This window comes from Pleurodeles waltl, chromosome 4_2 (genome assembly GCF_031143425.1).
Source record: "Pleurodeles waltl isolate 20211129_DDA chromosome 4_2, aPleWal1.hap1.20221129, whole genome shotgun sequence".
NCBI classification, from domain to species: domain Eukaryota; kingdom Metazoa; phylum Chordata; class Amphibia; order Caudata; family Salamandridae; genus Pleurodeles; species Pleurodeles waltl.
The window spans coordinates 821,000,795-821,019,840 of record NC_090443.1 but is presented as its reverse complement, the minus strand read 5'-3'; the positions used below and the strand labels follow the sequence as shown (position 1 = coordinate 821,019,840).

The 19,046-nt window shown below is 45.2% G+C and overlaps 1 protein-coding gene across 1 annotated transcript in view; it reads left to right on the top strand.

Annotated features, from left to right (window-relative positions):
- Positions 1 to 19,046, top strand: part of UBE2U (ubiquitin conjugating enzyme E2 U) — a 355,949-nt gene that overhangs the window by 46,310 nt on the left and 290,593 nt on the right. Inside the window, exons 2-3 of the mRNA XM_069232516.1 lie at positions 4,132 to 4,219; positions 14,699 to 14,780. Of these exons, the coding sequence (XP_069088617.1) occupies positions 4,154 to 4,219; positions 14,699 to 14,780 (148 nt within the window). The 5' untranslated portion in view covers positions 4,132 to 4,153. The remainder of the gene's footprint in view (positions 1 to 4,131; positions 4,220 to 14,698; positions 14,781 to 19,046) is intronic.

Below are 19,046 nucleotides of genomic sequence, written 5' to 3'. Positions count from 1 at the left end.
CCCTGTGGATCAGTAGTGCTGTAATAGCACTACGAGCCCTGTGGATCAATGCATTGGGGAACTTGTTCACGGATGACCGCCTATGTGACTCGGAGGAGTTACACGATTATGTGCCCCATGCTACACCACTGATGCATTTTTCCTATCATAGGATGCGGGCCGGGATGCATGCCCTTTTGGGGGAGGAACTGTTTGAACCCCCAGCTATCCCTGCTTTGACTTCACTCTTGCAGATACCTACGCCTCGCCATATTAAATCAAGACACTATGCATTTGCTCAGGAGGCCCGTAGGCCTGGGGTGTCGCGGGGCCGTCTTGCATGACAGAGCAATCTGGATACAATTATAGACAACAGTAGACATACTGTTGTTCAGTAACTAAGATAATTTCCCTCAATAGTAGACACACAGCTATCCATTTTAAATCTCTTAACCGGGTGTATTACATCCCAGCTCATTTACACAATTGTGGACTTCGAGATAGTGCAACATGTTCACGATGCCTGGAGAAAGCGGCTGGCTTCTTACATTTGGCATGGGGCTGCCCATGCTTACACAGCTTTTGGCAGGCAAATTTAGGGAGCTGAGTATCATTGTAGATGAGTCACTGGACCCCGACTCCCAGCTGGCACTACTTCGGTATGATAAGAATGTACCGACGGCGGTGCAACTCCTGATGGCAATAGGTCTACTGCTAGTGAAGTGGAGGGTGTTTATGCGCTGGGGTAGGGGACCCTTGCCGACGTTCAAAGAACGGGTCAGGGATATGACATACTGCAACGTACACTCTGAAGGTATGGCGAACTTCTCCCAAGCTGTAGCCATCCCCAGGATATTTGGGGTCCATTTCAGCCTTACCTTGCTGGGCTGGGAGCAGAGGCACAAGGCAATGGTGATGTTTCCTAGTACACTTCTGATACCATAAGATTATGAGGTGCCCAGCCCTTATTGTGGGGTTTAACTGTGAATATGTCACCGACTGTTAACAGAGTTACCGCAATTTATGCAATATCTGCCGTTATTGCTGTGTCACTTATATTTAGCGAAAGTGACTTTACCTTTTCTTTAGCAACAAGGGGTCCCACCTTTATAGTAGAGCTGACGGGACTACTATGGAAAATTGACCCTAGTGTTGTGTGACATTCCGTTAAATTCTTTTACCTTTTCTAGCGGGACTCCTTATATGACACAAATAAATACATTAAAAAAAATCCCTATTGGAAATTGCATTGGGAAAATGCATTTTGGTATCACCTCCCACACCCCTCCCCTTTTACTCTGCCCCGCCTGATGAATCACCCTGAAACTTTCTAAACATAAGCTGAAGTGAGTGGCAAACTAGTTTTGATAATTTAGTGAAGATTCATCAAACGGTGCCAAAATTATTGGCAAAACAAAGAGAGCTATTCTTCTTGAAACTAGGTCCTAAATTTTACTACCTACTGGTGACCGCCAGTAGGTAATATATATATATATATATATATATACAATATTTCACAGGTATCCGTCTCAGTGAAATATTTCACAGCTCGTTGTGAGATATGAGTTCCATATCGGTTTCATAATCCTAAAGACCTGCCCCATATTACCCCTCTGTAGAGCTTTACCATTTTCATGGGTGTGAGGATTATGCAACAAGGTTATCTAATTTATGCAGCAGAGTCATCTAAATTATGTGGCAAAAAAGCAAAATTATGCTGCACATCCCTAAAAGTATTGTTTTCAACCATTTGAGGTACAAACAATGTAGTTTGCGAAATCTACAAATTAAGTGGCACATTATGTGGCAAATATGGCAGTTTCATAATTATGTGGTAAATGCTACAGCCAATGACCTGTATACATTTAGTAGCTCTCACCATTTTTCACTGTTATATCAACAATTTATTCACGAAAGATAAATGTAAACATTTTAATTCAAATTAGTGTGCAGTGTTAGTTGCAATTTGAAGAAAACATTTTTTATTTGCTGTGCACCACAGAATAAACATGCAAAAATGCCATCTCAAAGATCTGATGACACTTGCAAACCACTTGACCTGCGGCCTTATGGTTTTATTATGCTGCCAGTATCCCTCAAATGCAATACTGAAGCATATTACATGGTTATCTGTTATGTATCCTATATAAAAATGAAAAAATGCAAAGGTATTGCCTCTGGCCAGCAATTGACCTTTGCACACTTAATGCAGCACTGGGTTACAAAATGCAAGTTGGATTATGCATCACGGTGTACTCACATAGTGCCAAAGTACAAAGAAAACTTCACATTTTAATGTTTGATAAGCATATAATGCTGTTCTTTTCTTGTTGTCACAAAGAACCTGGTATATCTTATCTTTGCACCTCATATTTTCTACTTGAGGGGTGCAGTACAGGAAAGTTCTCAAAACCCAACTCTTTACAATCTTCATATCATGCTCATGCTACAGTGTATCCTTGGCCTTGCCTTCCTCACCCCTCTGTGATGCTGCCTCTACTTGTAAGCATTTACTGTCATTTATCATTGTAAAGGTGCAGAGAAACCTCTACCCTCACTTGATGGCTTTGTATCCCTTTCGGCCCAAGTACGCACACAAAATATCAATATCAAGAAATTGGGTTCTTGGTTGACTGAGGTGTGAGCCCTGGACAAGCAGCAACAACAGTTCTTGCCAGGGTAAGGCACAAGCAAACCCCAAATTAACCTGTGCTTACCCTCTGGTACCTTAGAACCGAGCAATCAGGCTTAACTTGGGCAATGTGCCCTCCTTGCCCTGGCTCCAGACTAACTGCAGGGAGTATGCAGCTCTTTGTATGGGGATAGGACACAGCCTATTCAAGTTTGAGGCTGTGTCCAGCTCCTCCCTCCCATCCTGCCCAGGATGGCCTATCAAGTCACATCTATGCTCCCATTGTGTGTGAGTGTCTAAGAGGAATACACAGAGCCCAATTGCCAACTACACCCAGTCATGTGACCAGAGACAGGCTGCAGGCACCAAATGGCTAAGTCAAGAAAATACAAACTTCCTAAAAGTGGCATTTTCAGAATTGCAATTTAAAATCCGACTTTACCACAATTTAGGATTTCAAATTGTGACTCCAGAGACACCTAACTTGAAGGGGTTATCTCTTCCCAGTCGGAAACTACGTCTATAAAATGTAATAAGGCAATTCCAATGTTAACCTATTAGAGAGCTAGGCCTTGCAGTGGTGAAAAACGAATTTAAGAGTTTTTCCGAACCAGGAGATGTAAAACTTAAAAGTACATGACTTACTTTTTAAATACATTGCATCTGCACTCTGGGCTGTTCAGGGGTGATCTATAGGTATTAAAATGGGAGGCTGGGTCTGGCAAAAGGTTTGTTTTGCCAGGTTGAAATGGCAGTTCAAAATGGCACACACGGTATCTACAATGGCAGGCCTGAGACATGTTTAAAGCGCTACTTAGGTGGGTGGCACAATCTGTGCTGCAGGCGCACTAGTAGCATTTAATTGAAAGAACCTGGGCACACAGTGCATTTCACTAGGGACTTATAAATACGTTAAATATGCCAATCAGGTATATTCCAATGTTAAAATATGTTAGGGAACAAGCACAAGCACTTTAGCACTGCTTAAAAGTGGTAAGGTGTGCAGAATCATAAGGCCAGCAAAAACGAAGTCAGCAAAAACAAGAGGTTCAAAGGCAAAATGCTAGCGGGAGAATACATCTAAGATGCCGGATTTAGCAAATGTATTTTTAAACAAAAGTGAAATGAAAGATTGTGCTTCCTGGAGCATTGAGTTTTCATCATCCTCTTTCTCATTTTTAACTAATTTAACACACAACCCATCATCAATGTGCTCTACAATATTCAAGAGAATGTGATAAAAATAAACTGAGGTTTTATTTTGTATGTTATTGAGATTTTTACTTTTTTAGGAGGCAACATTAACAAAAATATGTTATCTTTTTAATAACCCGAGTGTTTAATTCCTGAGTACCTGTGGTCCAGTGTGCACTCTTTTCAAATTACCTGGCTGCAACTAATTAAGAAAGAATGTATCAAATGCCGTTGATGTGATGTGTACCTTAGAAGGAAATGTATTAATTTACTCTTTCGTGTGTTTATGACCAATCACAGCTATTCTCTTGTTTGTTCTTTTGAAGCCTTGGTAAGGCCATATCAGCTATGCACTCCAGAACATACTTGCTTTTGGAAAGAGAATACACACAGCTCCAAGAATCCAACATTTATGTAAGTATCATGGCCACTTATTTTTTTTTTAATTTACCACTGATTATTTCAGTTTCTGAGAAGCTGAAGGCAGAGAAAGTTTGCAATGCCCATACTGTAGAACACGAATCTTCCCATTTGAAAACAAGAGCCCGTTCTTCACAAAAGTAGGGATTCCGTTCTGTTTACAACCAAGTGATCCAAACACCCTACTATAGGCCATGTCCAGGTCAGGATGTTCAGCTATGCCACAAGAAGGTAACATCCAGAAAGCAGCCAGATTACAGTGACAGTCATGTGCAATTATTTGGAACATCGTGTATTATTTTATAATCTTAGTGGATAGTATGTCAGAATAATGTGTGGGAAAATATTGTGCTAAAAATATTGTAGCACAATATCTACTACCACAACGCTGTGAACGGGAGTACATAGAGTTAAATATAGATTTTCTATACTGTATTCCACATCTACCTACCTTTCACGATCTTTAAAGTACATATTATGTGGAGTTCAGAATAGTAAATCTGTGCTTTTCTGTTTATTTTTCTTCGTGATATTGTGGCAGTCGATATTCTAGCTACTGTATTTTTCTGGCACAATCTTGCAACTGTTATTCCTGAGTTATAAAGTGTCAACGTACTACCGAGGTAAGTATGTGAAAGGGTAACACTTTAAATTTAGAATACATTTGATCATGTAGGTTAACTTGTGTTGAAGACTGACACAACGAGCTTACTTGAAACTTGAAAGGAAGACTTCCATTCAAAGATTTTCGTCTAAAGTGCAACTGACATCATATTGTCAAACACTCCTCTGCCTTATTTACAGACCAAGAGTGTAAGACCCAGAAAGAGAAAAAAACCGATTAACATTGTTTTGCCTCCTTTAATGATATTTTTTAAGTTTGAGAAAACACCCTTTAAAACTTAGATAATAAAGAAAATGGCCAAGTTGACACAAGTTATGGTCTTGTGAGTTGTACCATAACCCATGAATCAGGAAAATAAAGGGGTAATTAGTAATAAATGTGTTTAATGCCAGAGGATCAAACGAGGGAATATTCCTTCCTCCCACAAGGCTGCTCCAGGTTTACAATCTGGGGCGGTAAAACACCATGATAAGTATAATTACTGGGCCACCAGATAGAGCATGCTTCTCTAAAATGTGAATGAAAATTAGTTCAGGCAATCTGAAAGCTCTCCAAACAGCCTGAGAAATCTGTTAGCACCTATCAGATCATCAAGACATATTGCCAAGATGTTCTTGATAAAGTGTGTATGGGGTGAACATTCATCAGATTGATCTTTCTGTAAGCATGGAATATAGTCGACATTATGGCTATTGCAATCTTATCCTGTATTTTGATCTTGCTGATCACCCTGATGGTGCATGCCTTACCATGCGGATCTCCTTGCTCCCCTTAGAATCCCTGGAGGTCCACCTGGTGGAACTCGGGCAGGTGGATGAACCTCAGGGTCTCCTGCACCAGCAAGACCTGTGGAATCTCAGTATCCCCCCACTGTCCTCTGCATGCTTGGAAAACTGATGGAAATCATTAGGGACCTGCAGGGCTGGGTATCAAAAAGATCACTCTCTCTGGGTGCCAGGTATCACAAGGGAATACCTGGGGATTAATACGATTGCTGACTTTACCCCTGAGACTTCCTTGCATGCTTCAGGTGAAACCCCGGTGTCTTCTGAAAGCTGAAACTGCCCTCCCATTTCACCTCCGTCCAGCCTCAATACCTGGCCATGTTGAACTCAGACAGTGACTGCCACCGTCTAATCACTGCATGGCAGAATGTTGCAACTAGCACTGGGTTGTGCTATTCATTTGTTACAACCTCTACCTTCACCCCCATCTTGAAATAGGGTCGATGGTGGGAGCTTTACAATTTCCTGAAAAAAAAGAAGTCTTTTGATGGGCCTAAAAACAACCTAAAAAAATCCAATGAAATTCACCAGTGATGGTTAGCTATGCAACCATATTGTGTCCTCGTACTGCCCATGATAGGGTTAAAAGGGAATAGCAGAATTAGTGTTATAAGACAACAAGAATTTTTTAAATATTTTTATTGGGTTTAGGAGGTGCAAAAATACAAACATTACAAGGAACATGGAGGAAACTTAGCCACTTCCCAGTAGATGTTGTGGTATTGGTCTGTTGACATCTTTGGATGTAGGAGGTACGAGACGAAAGACCAGAGATCACAGTAAGTTCAAGTAGATGGTTGGAGGATGTAGCGATGAGTGAGCTTGTTGCCTTAACTGGGGAATTAAAACGGATAAGGTGTGGGAGGAGAATATAAACAGGGGAACGGCGGGTGGTAAGAGTGGGCAGTATCGTGTGGTTGTGTTACACTGGGTATGTTGTGTTATGGATTACGTCGGCATAGTGGCTGTGTGATTAGTGGTGCGGGTCTGTATAGGCATCGACGTGGGCCTGGATATGACGGCACTGAGGAAGTCATCGGCTTATGGTGTGTGAACAGCTTGCGTGTAATACTTGTATGATCATGGTGGGAGGTCATCCTTGTGTACTTCTTGTTGGAAGCAAGTCAGTAAGGTGGCCCACTGGGAAGAGATTGGATGTGTACGCATGTCTCGCTTTTTCAAAGCGAAGCACATTCTCCTCTGCACTGCCCCATTTTCGTAGTGCGCCTTGCCAAGCCGCAACTGGGTGGGCATTAAGGGATCGCCAGTGTAACGTGATAGTTCTCTTGGCTGATAAAAGGGACAGGGATGCAAAGTGGGTTCGTACTTTGTGCTGCTTCCTACGCTTTAATATGTCCATAGAGCACGCCTGGGTTCGGGAGTTCCAGACTGTCAGCGTGGGCATTTCGCTTGTGCTTTGGGAAAAATTTGATTCAGCTGCGCTGGAGTTAGGTACGCCATATGAAGCATATGGAACTGAATACTCTTGAATCGGGAGTTGAGGGAGACTGTTTTGGGGAACTGAAGTGCTTTTTTCCCACTCCTTATCATGTAGCACCTTCCCAAAATCATCTTCCCAAGTTTGGTGCAGGGGGAGGAGGGAGACTAGGGTGAGCTCCTGGATGGCTTTATGTATCCATGTAATGAGGTGCCGTAACTAAAATAGGTTTTAGGACTTGGTAGGTGGGCGGTTTCTCATCTGTGATCTCCCAGAGAGTGCAAAGGGTGCATTCAAGTTGTCTGTGCAATAGAAATTGCCCTGGTGAGAAATTATAATCCTCGATCTGGAGATCCAAGGGGAGGAGATGTCCATCTGAGAACAAGTCACCTGTGACCTGTACTGAATGTTTTGTCCAGGTCTTTAAATTTGTGGCTGTGTAGTATCCTGGCCAGTGAGGCAGTCCGACAAGCAGGAGGGTGGGTGCGTATGCTGGGGCCATGCAGGATAAACGGTGGATGTGGGCCATATAAGTCAGTGCCACTGAGACCTATAGTGGCAGGGGGAAGAGGGCCATGCCTTCGGGAGGAGGAATCCCTAGAGAGTCAATTTTGGTATGAATCCACTGCTGTCGGAAGCTTCCCCATATATCTGCTTGACAGCCAAAGGGACAGCCATTGGAGTTGTAATGCTAAGAACTAGGCCTCGAATGATGGGGCCCCTAGGCCTCCGCAATCAGTGAGGAGTTGCAATTTAGAAGAACTACTCAGTGCCGTTTGGTGCCCCTGATTAGGTTGGAGAGGATAGAGTCCAGTTCTTTAAAAAAGGAACGTGGAGGGATAACTTGGAGATTTTCAAAGTAATATAGTAGTAATATATATTGTAATATAATATATAGTAATATTGTAGTAAGATGAACATTTTTGCTAATGCTATCTTGCCTGTGGGGGCCAGGGAAATAGATTGGCAGAATTGTTCTTGTGCCGTAATTTCGACAGGTCTTTGTGGTGGTTTCCCTCGTACAGGTCAGCGGGTTGTGATAGAGGTAGATACCTAAGTAACAAGTCGATTGCCATGGTATGTGGTGTCCCCCAGTTGGCGTTCAAGGGGTGGCTGGTCAGGGCAAAGAGGGTAAGCGGATAATTCTGACCAGTTAACTCATAGCCCTGCCACCGAGGCAAAGTCCGCCAGGGTAGCCTGGAGGAACGTAAGGTCCATTGTGGCGTCTTATATATATATATATATATATATATATATATATATATATATATATATATATATATATATATATATACTGTGTATATATATATATATATATGTATATATATATATATATTATTTAAGTAGGTCATCAGCATAAAGTGAGACTGCGTGTGTTCAATCTACCAGGTGACTGTCCTAGTCATGGCCCTCCTCGCGAAGGCCGATGGCGAGGGGCTCCATCGTGAGAGCGACTAGGAGTGAGGACAGGGGCAGTCCTGTCTCGTGCCTCGTTCAACAGGAAAGGGTGCCGAGATGAGATGGCCCAGGCGAACTCGGGATGTAGGATTAGTATACAATGGCTGGTGTATGGTAACAATTTTGGTCCTACCCTCATGCGGGTAAGTACTGCAAATAAGTAATGCCATGTTAGATAATCAAATGCCTTTTCCAAATCCAGGATGAGACATGCCTTTCTCGGAAACCTGCCTCACACTTGGTCTTGGATATGGAAAAGTTGTTGAATGTTCTGAGAGATGCTATGACTGGGCACAAAACCATTTTAATCAATGTGAATAAGGGATGGTAGGATTTGGGCATATCTGTCTGCTAGGATCTTCCCCAGGATCTTGTAGTCTGCACCTAGGATGGCTATAGGCCTATAAATGGCTAATATCATGGATTATTTGTCTTGCTTGGGAGGGTAATCAGGAGGGACTCCTGCAAAGAATGCGGTAATTCACCCGTGCTGAGGGCAGCCGCAAACATGGCCGTGAGACGAGGAGCTAGTTGGGACAAGAAGATGCTATAGTATTCTAGTGGGAGGCCGTCTAGTCCCGGAGTTTTACTATGAGCTCGGTCACGTATCGCCTGATTTACATCTGTATCGGGGATTGGCAATTCCAGGGACTCCTTGAGTGATGTGTGGATGGTAGGGATAGGAGTGCCAGTTAGGAAGGCCCCAGAGAGGGATGGCGTAACCATTGATGGGGCACAGCACATAGCGGAGTAACAATCGAAGAAGGCAGGGTAGCTGCTTGCTGGTATAGCTTGGTATCCTTAGGGGTAACTATTTCAGTGATTGGGGGAGGTCTGTCTCACAGCGGATAAGCCATGCAAGGACCCTGCTGGCTTTGTCGCCTTCTCTATGTACTTTAGGGGCATAGGCGATGAAGTTATAGCACCTCAGGCAGCAGCGGCTGTCAAGTACTTATAAGTGAGGGGGCAGGAAATGGGCTGTGGGTTGGTGGGTGCATGCGTGCAAGGTGAGTGGTGACAGTAAATAAATAAAGAAATAGCCACTTACCTTGCTTGCTGCACGACGTCTTCACTGCGGTCAGTGTTCTGCTCTGTCTCCTCCAGAGTCCCAGGCTCCAGCAAATACCCCTAACAATCCTGGAGCTACTTTCATGCTGGCAAACAGCATGAAAGTAGCACCAGGATTGAAGGGAGCGGCCTCTCACAGTGTTCTTAAGAGCACTTGAGGCCTGGCTTTCTCTAATCCAGCTACCTTAAGACAGCTGGGTTAGAGAAGTTTAAAGTCCGCATGTCTGGATGGCTGTCGCAAGAACCAGTGCACAGGAAGCCACCACCACTCCTCCCTGCTGCTGCTACCACTCAACAGGTCCTTTACTGTCCTGACACTTGGATCGGGACGGGTTGAGGAAAAATAAAATGGTAATGAATTAATTTTATTTTTTGTCTCTGGGAGCATTTCAGTGGGGCGACGCTCCTCCTCTCTAATGGAGGAGCCGCCCCTTACCTCAGGTCCTCTAGGAGGGTGGCGTGGTCAGAATTTGCTTTTGTAAGTCTTGCAGGTAATGTCGGGTCCCTAGAGGGGTTCCTTGTTCAGAGAAGTCAGTTTGCACTTGGTCTGTTCATCTCTCTCTAAGGTCCTGCAGACAACTGCGATCTTCTGAATGCAGACTCCCCTTGTCATCACCTTGTAAGTGTCCCATTGTAATGTCTCCGCAGATGACATTGTTTTCAGAGAAGTAGTTCCAAATGTTGTCTGCCTGTTCTGCTCGGACGACCAGGTCAGGCAGTCCCATGGTATCTTTCATGTGGGTACCGGTGGACGAGGGAGTGCCCAGTCAATATCCATGGTGTGTGCATCATGATCAGAGATCATTCGGACCAGGTAGTCAGAATGTTGAACCAGGTGTAGTAGGGGCGAAGAGCAAAGAAAGCGATCTAGGTAGAGATACAGGTTGTGAGGTACAGAGTAAAAGGAGTAAAGATGGATCCCAGGGTGAAGCGACCTCCATACGTCTATTAACGACCAATGTTGAAGCCATTGTAGTGCTCCATCTAAGCTTGCGGTGCCGTGCAAGACAGTGGGGGTTGGGACCTGTCTAGACTAAGGTCTAGGGTACAGTTGAAGTCTCCCCCTAATATCAAGAGTACATATGTTTTAAGGGAGAGTATCGCTGACAGCACATCACAAAATACCCCTTCATCGGCATTTGGAGCATAAATGCTCCCTATAAGAAGCAGTTGGCCATCGATTCGGCCTTCAAAGAGGACGTACCGGCCTTCGTTGTCAATTGTCATGCACATTTCTTGAAAGGGAACCCCAGATCGAACTCATGTAAGGGTGCCCTTGGCGTATGCTGAGTCGATTGTGTCGTAAATGTGACCCCCTCAATTGCTTGCACAGGCGGTCCAGCTCACTGGTATAAATGTGTCTCTTGTAAAATTGCTGCTTGTGCTCACTGTTGTTTAATGTAGGAGTAACTGCATAACATTTGCAGGCTGTGTGCATGCAGCGGACGTTAAGCGTAAGGAGCAGGCTATCTGTTGCGGTGATGTGTAGTGGCTGCGGGTAGTTGGGTGAAGCAATGTATCGCTGTGGGGTGGTATGTGGGCAGCCATGTTGAGTTCCACCCAGCCATAACCCTAGCGCAAGCCTGCCCGATAGTGGGAGAACTGGGAGAGTAATACAAGGGAGCCCTTCACAACAGGTGATGCACCCAAACTCAGTAAATGTACTACTACTTTACTGTAGTGTGGGCGGGTAAGCGGTGTTTGTGGCTGAGAGTGGTAGCTGTCTAGCTTATATCACGTAGGAGATCGGAGGCCCCCTGGGGGGAGAACGGAGTGTACTCTGGGTAATTGTTCCCTCTGGTCTCCCAGTGCCCATCTTTATTGTTCCTGGGAATTATTATGTGGTTGGCCTCATGTACTGGGCTCTGGTGATTCATAAATGTGTGTATTTCTCGGGCGGTGATACCGTGTCACATGGCAGTTACACAGGAGTTCTCTAAAGGGAGATCTCTGCGATGGGTGCCAATGGTGTGGTGATTTAAAGTACGGAGAGGCTAAATGAGAGTGTCTGCCGTTTGTGGTGTGACTAATGAAGGGTACTGTGAGTCTCCAAGAGAGTCTTTCAATGGGTTGGTGTCTTCGTCAGAGGAGAGGAGGTGTGGTCCTCGGTAATCCTCAGTGGTTCTAGTGGCACCAAGGTTGGCTGCTGCCTGTAAGACTTGTTTGCGAGCCATGATGATTTTCTCCAAGTTTGGTGGGGACGTGGTTTCCAGGCGGGAAGCTGTCTTCTACCATGGTTTCCTGTGTCCACGGGCTTGACTACCAAGAGTTGGCTGCTTGGATTTGTCACGTGGGCGTGACTTGCTCTCATGGTGCTGGTCTGCCCAATCCCATGCATCTTTCGGGTCAGTACAGAATAAGGTGGTGCCTTCGGACATTATTTTAAGGCAGGCTGGAAATCACAATGAGTATTGTACGCCTAGTTGGCAGAGGTTCTTTTTCACTACTGAGAAAGAGGAGAGCTGTGACTGGACCACTTGGGTGTAATCGGGGAATAACATGATCAGCTTATCTTTGACGCTCAGGGGTCCTGCTAGTCTGGCAGCTCAGAGGATTGTGTCTCGATTCCTGAAGTGTAGTAGTTTGGCCAGCATTGGGTGGGGAGGATTTCCTGGGGGTGTAGGCTGCGCTGGCACCCGGTGGGCTCTTTCCAGCAAATAAAAGGGTGAGAGTTCTGTGTCAGGTCTAAAAGTCTTGAACCAGGTTTCCAGGTAGATCAGGTGGTCTGAGAGCTTGATCCCCTCTGATAAGCCAAGGATGCATAAGTTGCTCCTCCGAGAGCAACTCTCTAGGTCATCTCTCCTGGTCTCAAGGTGTTGGACTTGATCACATATGTTTTGTATTGCTGTCTGGTGGGCAGTTGAAATGGACTGTAGGGTTGCGTTAGCCTTTTTGCTCTCACTATGTTGTCTGCAAGTTTCCAATGGTTGTCTTGCAGGTAACTGATCTTCGCTGCCAGGGTGCCAAACCGGGTCTCCATGGTGACTCTCTGTCGCTGCCAACACGCGGTCCAGCTTGTCAGAATCAGAAAGTGTGGCCGCTGGCTGGTGGGTGCCTGGAATCATTGACAGTGGGTCTGGTGCTGGCCAAGGGGGTGTGTTCGCATTGGAGCAGAGCCTGCTAATTTTCCCCATGTGTCTGAATGGGCTGGGGGGCAATATGTAGAGGTGTCAGCAGGATTTGAAGAGTGAGTGCGGAGTGAGTTTCAGGCCCCTCCAATGGAGGAATGGCTGTAGGCTGCTGCCTGTGTCCACGGTCACCCTGCGGGGTGCAACTTGTATTAGTCGTGTCTTCTAGCAACTACTGCTGCAGGTGTCATTAGTGGGGTAGCTTGGATGGGTTATTAGGCCGGGTTCAGCAGTTCCCGGCTTGTTGCAGGCTTAAGGGGGGGTTTGGCTGCCAGTCGCTCACGCAGAACGAGGCAAAGGCAGCTGCTCAAATGTCTCTCCCCTGTGGCACAGTTATTGTATCCCCTAGCTAATGGTTAGGTATTGTATCTGGGGCGATAGCTAATGATGTTCTGCTCCTCTCTTTTTTGGCAGGGGGATGGGGTGGATATTGTGGCCGCTCGGTTGGTCTTGATTTTCAGCTTCGTTCCAGATGTGACACCCCCCCCCCATGTGCCTTGAATTTGGGCCAACCTGGGGGGTGGCACCCAGGCCTGTGTACTTGCTGATGGTGCGAGGTCTATGTTGCTGACTTCCCTCTCGTCTCAATTGTGATGCCGATTGGTGGGGGGAAATAGAGAGGGGCCCACAGTGTATGAGTGTGCCCCACTTAAGGGGTATAGTGTGTTGCTGATGAGGGTCTACCTATCTGTCACCCTCTCTTCCTGCTGTACACTGGAAGGCTCCCCCCAACAGACCTCAGCCGGTGTCATGCACGCTAGGAGCGGGCCTACCTGGGTCTCGGCAGTTGTGGTGGCTCCCCAGGCGACGCACAGGTCACTAGCCTGATGTGGACTGTAAGTCACGGTGTGGAAGCGCCCCGCATGCTCTGATTCAGGCGCGGAGGTGAGGCTCGTGCTGATCGCAGCATGATGCATCCTCCCGAATGTCTTTCCCCATGGCAGGGCTATTGCATCACCCGGCAAATGGTTAGGCGAGGTGTCCAGGGCGGTAGCGGGGGGATGCTTTGTTCCTCCCTTTTGTGACCTGGGTGTGGGGGGGGGGGGGGGCAGCTGGGTGGGTCTTGATTGTCAGCTTTCTTCCAGGTGCATCCCCATGTGCCTCGAATTTGGTTCCGACGTAGGGGGGATGCCGGTTGCAGCGCGAGGTGGCCGCACTCTGTCACTGGGAGCAGGCCACTGTCGCAGTGGAAGGGCTGCCATTTGCCCCCACGGCCTTAGTGGAGGGTTGGGGGCCACACTCTTTCTGAGCCGCCACCTGTTCTTCTCCCAACTTCGCGTGGGAAGTCTCGCTGTAGGCCTCAGGCACCGGGCCCAGCTCATTTCCCCCAGGGCCCTTTGGAAGCAGCCCCGCCACCTCTTGATTATATCCATTTGTGGTCACGGCACTTATGCCACCCAGAGAGTGGTTGTGGTCCCCTAAGGGTGTCCCCGATTAGGATTGTTGACAATTTGTTGGGATCTGTGGCAGAGTGCTATGGAGACACGTCTGCCATTTTGGCTACTTTAGCCACGCCCTCCAAGACGACAAGGATTTTTGTGATCTCTCTACCCCCTTCACTTTTTGTCTTTTAATATCTTTAGCACAGTAGAATGAAAGTAATACGAGCACTGATCTAATTCACAAAGGTGAATGGATTCCTTATCAAGGTAGGGACAGATACAATAATTACCATCATATTCCTCTTCATCAATCCCGAAAATCGTCATCCTCACCATTCCAATTTCCATGACCACCTCACTTGCAGGCGAATTGTGGATGAACATGAAATGTTTCTCTATTGCCTTTTTAATAGTATATGTTAATAAAAAACTTTCAGTGTGACATATTGGATATATTAGTGCTACGTTAGTATTTTAAGAGCTGCTAACTACAGGAAAATATTTTAGAAGGTTAGCATTTAATGTTTTTGATACCTTCCTAGTAAACATGTAATCTCATCACATCTGCATTATTATGTTTTCATTCCAGGGCATTTCTGCAACGCCTGTAAATGATAATTTCCTGGAGTGGATTGCCAAGGTGCAGGGTCTTAAGGATTCAATCTGGGAAGGTGTGTACCAAAGCAATATGAATTTCTCGTGTTACAGGGTACGAAGAAATGGTCCTTTTTTAGAAAATGATCTGTGTTTTTTCGTAATTGTGTAATTTTTCCTGAGGTCTGACCTTAGCGGTGCTGAGCGCACAAAGTATAATGTGGATGTTCTCTGAAATGACTAATAATAGTCGTGCAGTGTTCTTGCGGGGGAAACAAAGTATCAATGCCAGACAATGCTCGGAAAAAAACACTTTCTCCTTTATTGCAAGGAAAGGAATAACCTCTGCCAGTATTTGCAAAGTGAAGCAACAGTCCTGCCATTCTAGTGCCACTCCGTGGATGTACTCGTCCCCCCCCCCCCCCCACACGCCCCTCCCCCGATCAAGGGCGTGAACAGGGCTGGTGAGAGCGCTCATCTGTGTGCTAAGAAGTTAATAGCACCCAGTAGCCTGCACTAATGTATCAATCAATCCAGCTAGTGGGGCGGGCCTGTATGCTCCAGCGTCAGCTGCAGCCACTGCACACACAGAGGTGATAAGCACCTGGGCTAATGTTTTAGAACTTCAGCATTTTTTCCAGACTGGGGTACGGCGCCAAAATGTAGGAATCTGTCATAGTTCCGCAACGCAGGGGGAACAGGCTGCTGCTACCCCGAGAGTTCCCGCCAGTATTTCATCTTTCTTTGTTCCTTTCTTTCTTTTCATTTCTTTAAATACCAAACCGTAAATTAGTGAAAGAAAGTTAGAAAAAACATCAGACAACAAGAGCCGCTCACAAAAAAGACCACGGACTGCTATGCTGGACTGCTAGGATGCTGACATTCGGATTGCTATCGAACAATGTTCGCAGGATGGTACCCTGAGTTATAAACTTCGGCCTCCTCGTTTCTCTATTTCGTTGCTGTGGGTCTGTTTCGGGGAACAGTGGCCCTCAAGGACTTTGCCCCCATCCTCTACCCGCTGCCTCCTTTGTTTCTGTGTTAAGGGTCTCCCTAGGGGATGTGTCAGTCCTTTTTCCCGTACAGTGCTTGAAATTGGAAAATAGAATTGCAGGTAGTAAGTATCCGAGTACACGCTTGCTTCTGCGAAGTGCAGGGAGTCTCCCTCTCCAAATGAAGAAGTGCAAGGTCTCCGTGCCATGAGTCAGGCAGGGCTTCGCATGCCATTGCACTCCACATACCGCTTGAGGTATGTTTTAAGTATGACTTCCTTACCTAGGCTATCCTTGTATTGTGAGCTCCCTGCCTCTTCTGGAGAGAGCAAACACTGCACAGTCACCACAGTCTTGTACACTGCCTGTCCCCTAATTTCATCTTCTTCCAGGAGCTCCCCACTTTGCCAGAATCCAGTTCTTACCTCATAATCGGATCCTCTATACATTGGTAAACTGGAGGTAACCTTGTTGTCAGGCCCCTTCCACAACCTGCCTCATCTGCTCTCTGCTTTTGAGTTTCATTTGTGAGTTTTGCTAGAAATCCTTCAATTTGCCACCAAAATATTGTGTGCTTTTGGTCTTCATTCATTAAAATTGTGGTAATCGTTTCACATTATTGATATTGCATGTCCACACCTTTGCTGCAGCAGATATGGAAACTGAGTTTTAGTTTTGCAGCGCAGGTCCCAGAGTTGAATTTAGCATCTTCTTTCGGGCCAGTGCCATGGTGCATGTGTGTTGCAGGACCAGTGATGCTGGTTGCTGAGACCATAATGTGTATTGTGCTTGGCATGCATTTGTACCGCGCGGAGTCGCCGCTGCTCATTATGGCGCGGTGAGCAGTATGAATGCTCTATAGGGGCTTTGATGCTCATTGCACACCACTGTATGTCATGATAAGCTCCTAAGGTGCTCTGTGTATCCTTGTCACAAGAGCAATGTGCAAGTGAATGTTCAGGGCCTCCCTGTGTGCCATGATTAATACCCGAGTGTGCCTTGCTGAGTATTGTACAGCCTGTCTGCTATGACAGCCTGGACACAGCCCCGCGTGTTCTGTGATACCCAAGGCGGAGTATACACATGTGTAAGCTCTCTCCAAAGCCTAGAAGAGTTGCCTTTGCCAGTACCTGGTCTTTGGAGAGTTGATGTGACTAAGTTAATTCTACTGCACTTTTAAGGGTTTATTTGTTGGCTTAGCACAGTGATAAGACACAGTTCAATTCCATACACTTTGCATGCCCTATTAAACAAAATAGGAAGTCAAACACCCAATCACATTTCATTATTTACTATAGGAGTGTTGCGTATGTTTCATGAACTGAATGGTAAATATTTAGGAGATATCCACTGTTCTACAGTAATAGATGACTCCGTCGCCTTTCTTCCATAGTAACCGACCCATATCATGTCGAAGATGGGTAAATCTAGTTTTGAAAATCCCGTTTTGCGCCCCTCCTTTGTTTAAAAAGATTTTGAAAAGAGGTACATACATGTTCTCTTATGAAAGCGTTAGAAAAAGCCTGCTACCCTCTTTATTGTACTTTTATGTTGAAGACTCTTATGCTGTAGTGTTGTTCCAGCATCATCAAAGTATGAACATGAATAACAGGGTAAAAAGTGATTTCCTAATCTTTAACTTTAAACAGTTTATACAAAATGAATACACATCTTCCAAGGAACTATAAGTGCGTGGCTGGAGGCCGAAGACATCATACATATATCAATGTTTTATGAAACTCTTAGAAATCCTTGAAGACATCTCTTAAAACAGATCCCACTACTACGGTACACTCAAAGGCAGCTGTGGCCACATTCGATTTATATTTGAATTGAATGTATTGGCTATGTGCATCCATTGTGATTTTTATAACTATGTTGTATGTTATTGAAATAAACTATTGAGATTAACTCTTGCTTCATGGCAGTGTTACTAAGGCTATCTTACCTACTCAGTTATAAGAACCAGTGAACCGTGTGTTATGTTGGACGCATTTGTGTAGGCATTAGGAACAAAATGTACTTAGATACATGCATTTTGTAGGGAAAGGGGTATGCAACATGTTATCTAACCTAGTGTAAGCTATCAGCTGTCCATATAGCATCGCAGCATGGATATTCACCGCAAGTCCTACATAAGAACAAAGTTTAGATGGAGTGCCCACTTACAGTTTGCATATTAAACGTATACTACACTATCCCTTTTAACTGTTCACTTTCTTGCACTTGCTTAGTTAACCTGTATATCCTTTGTTTTCTTACTCAGTCGTCGATTACTGTTTTCTGGTCAATGTGCACTTCTTGGGGAAAAAAGTATACATAGTTGATACGCCCGTGACTGTGATTTATTGACACACTGACATTAGCACACCAAAATTGACATTTACACACTGAACTGAAATTGACATTGACACACTGTAATTGACATTTATTAACACAGTGAGGAAGTTTTAAACTATCACTTCACTACACTGGAAAACCTACATATAATACGACATCTTTCAAATAGGACCAGCAAAGTACCGAGAGTATTCATGTTGCCCCTTAGAAGAGCTAATTACTGTTGTTAAAAATACCATTTATTGTTTTGGAGGTTTGTTGTGGTCTCTTTAGAGTCTAAGGAGTTTTCTTCTGTAATGAAGTAGATCTCTGTGAGGTGCATGCATTCCTACCACCAATCAAGCATGCTTGGTCAGATTATCTGGCTCCTGTGCAACATCACTGGAAGATCCCTCACTGTGCAGGCTTTCACACAAAATACATTCTACTGCTAACCTATCAGTTGACACGATGCTCAGCACAAGATGGGCCGTGACTGCCATGTGTTACCAAGCATAAACTCCTTTTATTGTTGTGTGGTTACCAAAAGGATGCTGATGAGAAAAAGCCCCACCAGCCCCAAACGCCCATGGGAGTTGAACACCCTCCCAAATGGGAAAGCCCATATTCTCTTACTGTAAACCTTTCCGTTTTAGAAGTAGCATGCTTTCTACCAGCTCTGTTCACTTCCACTTCACACAGCTTAAGTTTACAGAAGGGGGACACTTGACTTTCCCAAATCCAGGGATGTGTGGCTGTTCGGACCAGCCGTTTCTGGGACTTGTAGTCTAGTTTATTCTATAACAAATTCATAACTACACAAGTTAGGATGCAGGGTAGAGCCTGAGCTGCATGAGTCAAATCCACTCTTGTGGCTTAGAGGAAACTTGAGCATTCTCCAGAATGACTGCTGCAAATATAGGTTGTGGATTGTATGTACTGCATAGTACCTGCCTGATGGAGGAGGATCAGCCTTTGTGAACAGCACATAGATCACGAATCTATCCTCTCTAGGAAAAGTGCTCATTTATA